This window comes from Monoraphidium neglectum, assembly GCF_000611645.1.
Source record: "Monoraphidium neglectum strain SAG 48.87 unplaced genomic scaffold scaffold00018, whole genome shotgun sequence".
In the NCBI taxonomy this organism is placed as follows: domain Eukaryota; kingdom Viridiplantae; phylum Chlorophyta; class Chlorophyceae; order Sphaeropleales; family Selenastraceae; genus Monoraphidium; species Monoraphidium neglectum.
Genome location: NW_014013609.1, coordinates 23,510 through 32,399, shown reverse-complemented (window position 1 = coordinate 32,399; position 8,890 = coordinate 23,510). Strand labels below are relative to the sequence as shown.

Below are 8,890 nucleotides of genomic sequence, written 5' to 3'. Positions count from 1 at the left end.
CCCCGCCATAGCTGCAGTGTAAATATCTGAGGCCGCCGGTCGACCTTTCCAATGGATCATCTGGTAACACCACAACGAATCAGCATGGCAGCTAGTCTGAAAGCAGACGACATTGAGGGATCAGGGCAGTAGAAATCAAACAAACTAATTGAGCAACGTTCAAAATTGATCAATCAATCAGGCCTAGCATTCCCTGCTGCCTGTGCTGCAAGATGCAGCGGGCGAAGCGTGCGTCGTGAACGTATGAAGGAATGTGCACTCAGGACAGAACATGGCAAGGGCTGGCAACGGGGTCAGCTTTGCTGCAGTGCTACAATGATGGGCGCTCGCACGGGTCAACCGACCCAGCCACACAGCACACGGATGAAAGGACCACTGGAGCCCCGCAACCGCCCGCAGCGAGCACCCGCCGCGCGCGTCTGCGCGCCAGCCAAGCGCCCGCCTGGGGCCCCGCGGTCAGCGGCCAGCGGCCTGCTGCGGCGGCGCCGCGACAGGCTTCTTCGCCCCCGGCCTGGGCGACGGCGACGGCGACGGCGACGATCGGTGCTTGATGATGGGGATCTGCACGCGCGCAGACTTCTTGGCCGGGGGAGCGGGCGGGCCGGCCAGGTTCCCGTCGTACGCGCCGGGCGGCGGAGGGGGCGTGTTCTTGGCCAGGAAGCGCTTGTTCTTGTCCATGAGGTCCCCGAAAATGCCGCTGAGCGCGTCAAACGTGGCGGAGGTGTTGCTGCCCGTGCCGTTGTTCGCGTCCTGCGTGCAGTTGACCTCGCACGGCGGCGCCGCCGTCTGGTTGGTGGGCGCGACGGCCTGCTCGAAGATGGGCTCGTCGGAGGCGAAGCCCGGGTGGATCTTGGGGACCGCCGGCAGCAGGGCCTTGAGGCCGACGCTCTTGACGAAGGCGCCCGTGAGGATTGACAGCGCGGCGCCGCCCTTGAACGGCTGGAAGGGGGCGAAGTGCGGCAGGGCCGGCAGGAGCGAGAAGCCGAACAGCCCCGAGCGCGCGGTGCCGGCCAGGGACGAGCTGCTGCTGTGCGCCGTCTTCCGGCCATCATTCGACCGCGCCGTCGCGTTGGTCGCGGTGGACGCGCTGGTCGCGCCCAGCGAGGCGGCGGAGGAGGAGGCGTGGGCGGAGCCGTTCCAGGAGTAGGCCAGGGAGTCGGCGCCCGAGCTGGCGTAGGTCCCCGTGGCCAGCGACCCCGACCCGGCGTCCGCGGTGCCGTAGACCGCGGTCGCGTTGGTGCCGGCCGCGGCGTCCGAGGCGTCGCGGCCGGTGGAGACGGCGCCCGACTTGGAGGTGCTGCTGCCGTAGCCTTTGGGGGAGTGGGGCGGGGGCGTGCGACGCGAGGAGGGCGGTGTTGGGTCCTGTGTGGATGTAGGGGCTGCCATGTGCCCCGCAGGTGGCGCCGATGACGGCGGTCGTTGCTGATCATGCAGCGCAGCGCCCTGGGTCGGCAGCCAGAATGCAAAGCGCCCATTGGCGCACGCGCGGCGCAATGTGTTGAGAGCCGGCAAGCAGCCCCTCACGCTCCCCACCGCACACGTGATTATTGTATTGCTTGCCAAGCTGCACATGCCCACAGACACGCACGCACGCACGCACCTGCATACGCACGCGCTCGCGCACGTGCAAACGCATGCCCACACATACACGCACACGCACACGCGCACGTACACGCAAGCGCACACGCAAGCGCACACGTTCACGCACACGCACACGCACACGCACACGCACACGCACACGCGCACGCACACGTGCACGCACACCTGCACGTACATACGCTTGCAGACCACAAGCACACACCCATGTGCACGCATGCGCATGTGTACAAGCACAAGTCACCAACCTGACAGTGACTTGACCTTCGAGCTTGCCGCGGCGTCCCCTTGGAAGCTCGTCCCCAGCGCCCCACTGCTGCCCGACGCCGGCCCCAACACCACCGTCGACAGCAAGCCCGCTGTCGAGTTTGCGGTGCCCGCGGTCAGCGCGTTGGAGAAGACGCTGCTGGCCGAGAACCCCAGCCCCGTGTTGGACGAAGCTTTGGCGTCAGACGTCGCCGACTTGACGCCGATCGCGTTGGAGATTCCTGCCGTGATCGTCGGCCCCACCGCCGTCAGCGCCGCCGACTTCACCCCTGTTTTGGCCGATCCGGCGGTGAACGCCAGGTTGCTGCTGACCGTGTGCTGCGGCCCCATCCCGTTGAACGACACGCCCTCCACGTTTGACTGCGCATAATTCTTGCCCAGCGCCGTGGCCTCGCTCGAGACCTTGCCCGAGCCGATGAGGCCGATCACAATGCCCTTGGCGTCAGAGGTGCCGTTGCGCCCCGACAGCGCGAGGCTGTTCGCCAGGGAGGTGCCCGACAGGAACGGGTTGAGCGAGATGGCCCCAGACATGGTGGACGAGTAGCTGTCGTCGGGGGTGGTGGCCTCTGCAGTGTTGTTGCTCAGCGTGCCGCGGAAGAACGCCTGGAGGGGTGCGGAGCGGAAGCAAAGGCTCGGGGACGCAGGGTTGGGTCGGGAGTTTGGCAGACACGTCGCGCCTGCCGCCCTTTGCCGCAGTCGTGGGGTGGTGTAGAGCGCAAAGCCGCTGTTACAAACCTGCAGACCATCAGAACCGCTGCCCTGTGCTGCTGCAGCGCCTTCTCAGCTTGTGCGCCCATCGCGGGCTGCGCCAGCCAAGCAGCCTGCCCTTGTTCAACCACTCGTGCTTGGCTCGCCGCCCTCTGCGTTCTGTGGCACGCTGCCCGCAGTGTGTGCGCGTGCCGCCCCGCCCAGCACTTCTGTCATGCTGACCCACCTTGAGCAGGTCCGCCATCTCCCTGGGGTTGATGCTTATGTTCAAATGCACGTCCGAAATATTAAAGGGTTTGGTTGCATTCTTTGTATGGTCAGCGCTGGCGGTGCCCTGCTCTCCCAAGTTGACTTTGGGGCCTAGCAGCTGCCTGTGGTGTGGCTGGAACCGGGCGCCAACGCAGTCTGTAGGTGACATGCGGCAAGGGAGGGCAGCAGCGGGTCTCCTATCAACAGCATGTGGCTGCTTGCGTCGAGGTATGCGCCATCCTGCAATCCATCCCCAAGCGCCACCTCCGCCCGCTCACAGCAGCACAGCACAGCAGCGCAACGCCATGCGCGGGGGTAGCCATCCTGGCACCCGCTCACCAAATGCAGTGAGCATAACCAGCGCTGCTAAAGCGACCACGATAGCGCGCTCTTGTCGCCCCATCATCTTTGCGACTGGGCAGGCTCGCGACAAGCGGGGCTATAGCCCCCGAAACTTGTGTATTTCAATCTTATTTTGCAAACAATTCTGAGTTATGCTGCTATCGTTGGCTGCGGTGCAGCCCGTCCGCGACAATCGCCTACTGCTGCCTTCGGAGGACGCGTTCTTCGCAACCTGCTGGTATAGCTTACGCTGATAACCATAAATAAATTCATACATAGATCCATCGAACGCGCCCCGGCTGGTCCATGGTCTTGGGCAGCTGGGAGGTTGGGGCTTGGGGGGGTGTTACTACCGCTGCTCAGCTGCGTGCTTGCGCAAGTGCTCGCAGGCACGTGCCCGCGGAGTGCAGAAATGGCGCTGCTGCTGGAGCAAGTCTCAATCAATCCTGCAATGACAAGTTCCGGGAGGCCATCACGCATTGCTCACTGCCTGGCGCGTTCACCCGCCTCCCGCAGCAACGCCTTTGGGGGCAGGACCTGCACCCATTTGCGCTGAAAGCAGCACGCTGGGCGCCGAGTCCAGGGCTGCCTGCTGGCACTGCGTCTCCCACGATTTGTTGGCGTGGCACAGCTCCGCCAGCAGGAGGCGCAGGCGCAGCGTGCTGCGGCCGGCGTCGCTGCGGGGGCGCTCGGCCAAGGCCTGCAAGAGGTTTGGAGGTGTCCGCAACGACTGTTGGGTTGGGCAGTACGGGAGTCTTTGTCTTCCAGTGCCTTGACAACAGGACAGAGAGCGGGGTCGGCAGCGCGTCACACCACTGACAATCGACCATCAGCCACACCACTGACAACCATGTGTTGCGCACCTTGCAGGCCGCCTCTATACCGCCGCAGTCCACAAACCGCTGCTGCGCCGCGGCAGCACCGTCGCTCAGCAGTACCATGAGCGCGCCGGCGACGTACGCAGACAAGGCGCTGTCGTGACTCTTCGTTCTCTGAGATTGTAAGCATGTGGTGCAAGCACACCGCGAAGCCTGAGGTCTCCTAGTCCAGTGATTGCCACTGCTGGTGGCCTTGCAAGCGAAATCTTGGGCGAGACATCATTATGGTCCATCAAGCTAATCCCCAGCCGGAAACAATTCCCAGCTCATTCCAGCCTGCACGTGTGAAGCCTGCAGGGGACCCCAGGGACAGGGTGTTCAGCGAGCAGTGGCGTTCGCACCATGCACGCGACGCACCTGCAGCAGCGCAACCAGCGCTTCCAGCGCGCCAGCAGCGACCAGCGCGCGGCGCGCCAGCTTGTCGCCCGCCACGTTGGCCAGCAGCAGCGCCGCCGCCTCCGCGTTGGCCGCCCTGTCGGGCTCCGCCACTGCCACATACCTGCAGGGGCGCAGTCGTCTGGGTCAGGGTTTGGGTGGCGACCCGCTCGCCCTGGAGGCATCGCATCGCATCACCAGAAACGAACCATGGTACACGCACATGCGTGCTCTGCGTGCCTTGTAGCGACAAGCCAGGGAGCCGGTACTTGACGTGCACTCGCATGAAAACTTTGGATGAGTTGTGTACAGCGGCGGGCCCCGCCCCAGGTCCTCGACAGACCCAGACCCCAGCCCACCTGATGACAGGCACGAGCCCCGCCTCTGCCCGCACGCGCGCCCGCCCCTCTGGCGCCAAGCACAGCCGCGCCAACGCCGTCATGGCGGCGCCCGCTGCCGGCAGTGCGGGTCCGTCGGCGATGAGGCGGCTCAGCAGCTCGACGATGGCCAGGTAGGCCGCCACCTCCTGGGGGCGGCTGTCCAGGAGGCGCAGCAGGTACTTGGCCGCCTGGCAGGACTGAGACTTGAGCTGAGTGGTTTGTGTGGGCGACCGTCCACAGTACACATTATTGCGGCGGCGACGTTTATTGAGGCGGTTTTGCTGGCGATTCGGTCAAATGCAGGTGCGTGGTCTGACAGGGGTTGCCGTGTGCGGTTGCTCAGCAGTGAAGACCCTGCGTCATGGCCGTGGGGTCGTGTACAGAGCCTTGGCGTGAAGGGCACAAAGAGTGTTTTGATGAATGCATGTAAGTACGCACCTTCAGGTTTCCAGCAACCTCTGCAATCTGCTCTGCAAATGGTCTTGTCGCCAGCGCCGCCGCACGCGCCTCCTCCTGGCGTCGCTCTTCCTCCTCTACCCCCAAGCCGCTGCTGGCAGCGCCGCCGTCCTCCCCTGAGACCGGCCCATCCTGCGGCCCATCTGCTGCTTGATTCACAGATGGTGGCTCTCCGGGCTGTTCCTGTGGCGTATGCTCCTCCTGCTGCTTCTCCTCCTCGTCCTCCTGCTGCTGCTGCTGCTGCTGCTGCTGCTGCTGCTGCTGCTGCTGCTGCTGCTGATCACCGCTCGGTGGGCGTATCGCGGAGGGCGCAGCGTCTGCCATGTAATGCTGTCACCAAAGCGCGATTTAGTGAAAGTAGTTGTCAGTCGAACAAGCGAATACTACCATAAAGCAGTTGCGCAAGGTCCCATGGGTGTGACGTTCGCTGTCACAACACGAAGTAGACACGAGGCTTCGAAAAGTAATGAATATAATTTTATCCCATTGCACCGGAAGCAGGGAGGCCAAGTCAATCGTAACGGTTGGCTGCCCAGATCGCCTTTGACTGCAGTACATTTGCATTTGCAGTACATTTGCAATGGTACATGAGGGCAAACCTCAAATTATTCAATCATGTAATGCACTTACAACGCCAATCATGCAGTGAAGATGGTGGTCAATACAACAGGCATGCGCTGTGCATGTGCATTTATGCGTACAGCACGTGCGTTTGTGCGTGGGTGTGTGCGTGCGTGCACGTGCACTTGGGGCGGGCTGTCAGGGGCTCGCTCGAGGTCTGGAACCACCCTCCAAATCATTTGGGTCCTGCTGGAGTGGGTCGGGTGCTCCTACTCCGCATCTCTGCACTGGCACCTGTCCGCGCACCCTTGGCGGAAGCCACGCCCCTACGCAGCACAGTGCGGCACGCATCTCCCACACTCCCAGGCATCTAAACACCGCGACCCCTCATCTCAGACGTCCGCCCCTCATGATCTCCTTGTTCTTTGCAACACCCCCTAGCCCTTCGTCTGTGGTTTTCCATACCTAAGTTTCAACCCTCGATTGGCAGCCTCCACCCTCCAGTCCTCACATTCCCACTGATGCAACACTACCTCCCGGCAGCTGAGTAGTGCGCACTATTACCGGCCACCGCAAAAAGTTCTGGACGCTTCGTGGAGTAAACCGTTAGCTTGTCAGGCCGCAACCCAGCTGCATGCGGCTCTGTGCCACACCCGCACTGCCCGGAAATCAAGCAGGAAGCTGGGGAGTATGGCACCTCCAAGAGTGAGGACTGAACAACTGTTGACAAAATTTATGGTGTAGTTGCAAGCGGCAATGGCCCCTTATTACAATAGCTGCAAAGTCCTTGCCAGGAGATTTTTCTAGACCAAAGGTCCAAGAGGTCTGGTACACACACAGCACACACAGTAACACCCCGCCTGCAGGCCTGGAGGGCTCGACACTTGCTACTTTGACTTCACTCGGAACGTCATGTTGGTCACAGGCGTTACTCACCTACAATAACGGCCGAAGAGCGCAGGCGACTCAGCTTGCCAGAGCGCAGGCGACTCAGCATTACTCTTTGCCTTGATTACCTGTCTCGGCCATAACACCGGCGGTTGGAGCCATCTGTCAGTTGTTATCATGCCTACCCGTCAAGCCAAGGGTCAAGGGGAGCGTGGGATGAGCGCGCGCACGCTCGCACGCACGCACGCATGCGCACACAAACATACACGGCTGCTGCGTGTGTGCACGGCAGCACTTCGCAACCGTCGACTCATTAGTGCCGCCCGCTAGTTGGCTTGGCGCAATTGTCGCATGCAACCAGCTGCTGACCACTAGTCGCATACATACTTCGCCCTCGAAGCTTTCTCACATATACGTCGAGATCGTCGGATTGATCTGCGGATACCAACAATGCCCAATCACCTCTAGGTTATAGCTCTAAGGGCCATTGAGCTATTTCCATTTTTGTGCATATTGACCTGGACGAGCCTGCAGCTTTGACATTCACTTCCGGCCCTGCTTTGCCAGCGCGCCTGCTGAGGCGCGAATTGCGCGGGCACCGCCGCGCAGCAGCCTGCAGACAGCCTCCAGACACAGCTGACTCCACGTCGACGCGGCTTCCAATTTGTGCACGGGCCAGCGGCTGAAGGAAGTGTCGCCTGGCCTTCCACTCACCGAAAGCAGGCGCTATGGCCGCCGCTAAGGCGGTGGACGCGGGCGCGCTGTTCCGCGTGTTCACGGCCTGCCCCAACGACCCCCGGGTCCTGATCCTGGACGTGAGCGGGGCCATGGCCGTGGACACCAGAGCTCCGCCTGACAACTGCAGCTAATGCATGAGGGCCATGAGGGTTCCACCTGCGCTCGCCTGCTTGCAGCAGCTACATGCAAACGAGGGGCCAGTTGCTACTGTTCACACTCACTCGACCCATCCCGTCACGTGCACATGCGCATGCACACCCGCTGTTACAATGTCGCCCAGGTGCGCCCTTTGAAGCAATTTAAGCGCGGCCACGTGCTGCACTCATTCTGTGTGCGGCTGAGCGCGGACGGGCGCGCGCTGCTGGACTACTCCCAGGCCTCGTATGACGTCACGTGGAGTCAGGACTGCTGGTGGGTCCGAACTGATATTGGGCAGGCCGGAAGTGCACACGGGCGGCTGAATGTGGATCGTTGAGTGCGCGGGAGGCGCTCTGTCCGCCCCAAGGCATCGCATGGGAGGCTAGTGAGTGTGGACACCTGAACCAGCAGCAGGAGGAGGCAAGGGGTGGTGGTGGCGGTGTTGGTCAACCAGGGGCGGCAGCCATGGACCCAGCAGCGACGCCGGCCCGCGCATACTGGCCGGTTGCCTGTGGCGCACCACAAACTCACAGGCGCCGCCTGCGCTTGCACCACGCAGGTGGGGCCGCCCCGTCATTGCCTACGGCCCCGCGGGGCTGTCCAAGGAGCACCCCGTGTTGGCCTTCCTGTCCAAGGAGGGGCGCTGCGCCTCCCTCGGATACTTCAAGGACGGGTTCGAGGTGGGGGGCTGGGGTGGGGCCACCAGGGGGGTTCGCATGGAACGGTACACATGGGGAAAAGGACGAGGGCAACGCTCCAGGGTTTCGAGGGCCTGCGCAGGCATCGCGGCTTACAGCGCTCGGTTTTGAGGTCCAGGGACGCGGCTCCGCAGGTCTGTGATTTGCGAGTGGCTGTGCGGGTCGCCAACAGGCGCAGGGCATGGGCCCTGCAGTCCACAGCCCTGGTGGTGTGCTGCGCCTTGCCCCTCTCGCCCCCAACAGGTGCCCAAACAGCTCCTCCACCTGTCGCCATCCCCCTCCCGTGCCCCCCCCCCTCACCATCAGGCGCTGGAGGCCAAGCACCCATACCTGGTGACGGCATCTGTCAAGCAGGGCTGCATCAAGCAGTGAGGCGCCCCGCGCACTGCACACTTCCCCATGCGCACTCTTTTCAGAGCCGCATGGCGCGTGAGGCGATGGACTCAGTCCCCTCAGGGCCCTCTGCCGCAGCGGCCTGCTGCATGCCAAGCATCACAGGCTTGCGGCGCTGCGCCCGCCCAGCCCCTCGCCGTGCCACGCGCTCTCCGCCCGGCCCCGTAGTCCCCGTCACCCCTTTGCCCCGCCCACTCCCCATCTACGCCCCGTCCACCGCTCC

At 63.2% G+C, this 8,890-nt stretch overlaps 4 protein-coding genes across 4 annotated transcripts in view; 2 read left to right on the top strand and 2 right to left on the bottom strand.

Annotated features, from left to right (window-relative positions):
* The window catches only part of MNEG_0256 (hypothetical protein), a gene marked incomplete at both ends in the record, with an annotated part of 5,033 nt that extends 4,794 nt beyond the window's left edge, over positions 1-239 (top strand). The window contains one exon of the mRNA XM_014051258.1: positions 219-239. Coding sequence (XP_013906712.1) covers positions 219-239 — 21 coding nt within the window. The remainder of the gene's footprint in view (positions 1-218) is intronic.
* Positions 240-456: 217 nt separating this feature from the next.
* On the bottom strand, positions 457-2,815 carry MNEG_0255 (hypothetical protein; the record flags this gene model as incomplete). The annotated part of the gene is made up of 3 exons (XM_014051257.1): positions 457-1,310; positions 1,845-2,466; positions 2,798-2,815. The coding sequence occupies 3 exons, from the start codon at positions 2,813-2,815 to the stop codon at positions 457-459; spliced, it is 1,494 nt and encodes a 497-aa protein (XP_013906711.1).
* An 846-nt stretch (positions 2,816-3,661) lies between these two features.
* On the bottom strand, positions 3,662-5,575 carry MNEG_0254 (hypothetical protein; the record flags this gene model as incomplete). The annotated part of the gene is made up of 5 exons (XM_014051256.1): positions 3,662-3,862; positions 4,026-4,154; positions 4,398-4,539; positions 4,775-5,004; positions 5,234-5,575. The coding sequence occupies 5 exons, from the start codon at positions 5,573-5,575 to the stop codon at positions 3,662-3,664; spliced, it is 1,044 nt and encodes a 347-aa protein (XP_013906710.1).
* Positions 5,576-7,428: 1,853 nt separating this feature from the next.
* MNEG_0253 (MAP kinase phosphatase 5) overlaps positions 7,429-8,890 on the top strand; it is a gene marked incomplete at both ends in the record, with an annotated part of 4,985 nt that continues 3,523 nt past the window's right edge. Inside the window, 4 exons of the mRNA XM_014051255.1 lie at positions 7,429-7,515; positions 7,719-7,849; positions 8,136-8,256; positions 8,581-8,642. Of these exons, the coding sequence (XP_013906709.1) occupies positions 7,429-7,515; positions 7,719-7,849; positions 8,136-8,256; positions 8,581-8,642 (401 nt within the window). The remainder of the gene's footprint in view (positions 7,516-7,718; positions 7,850-8,135; positions 8,257-8,580; positions 8,643-8,890) is intronic.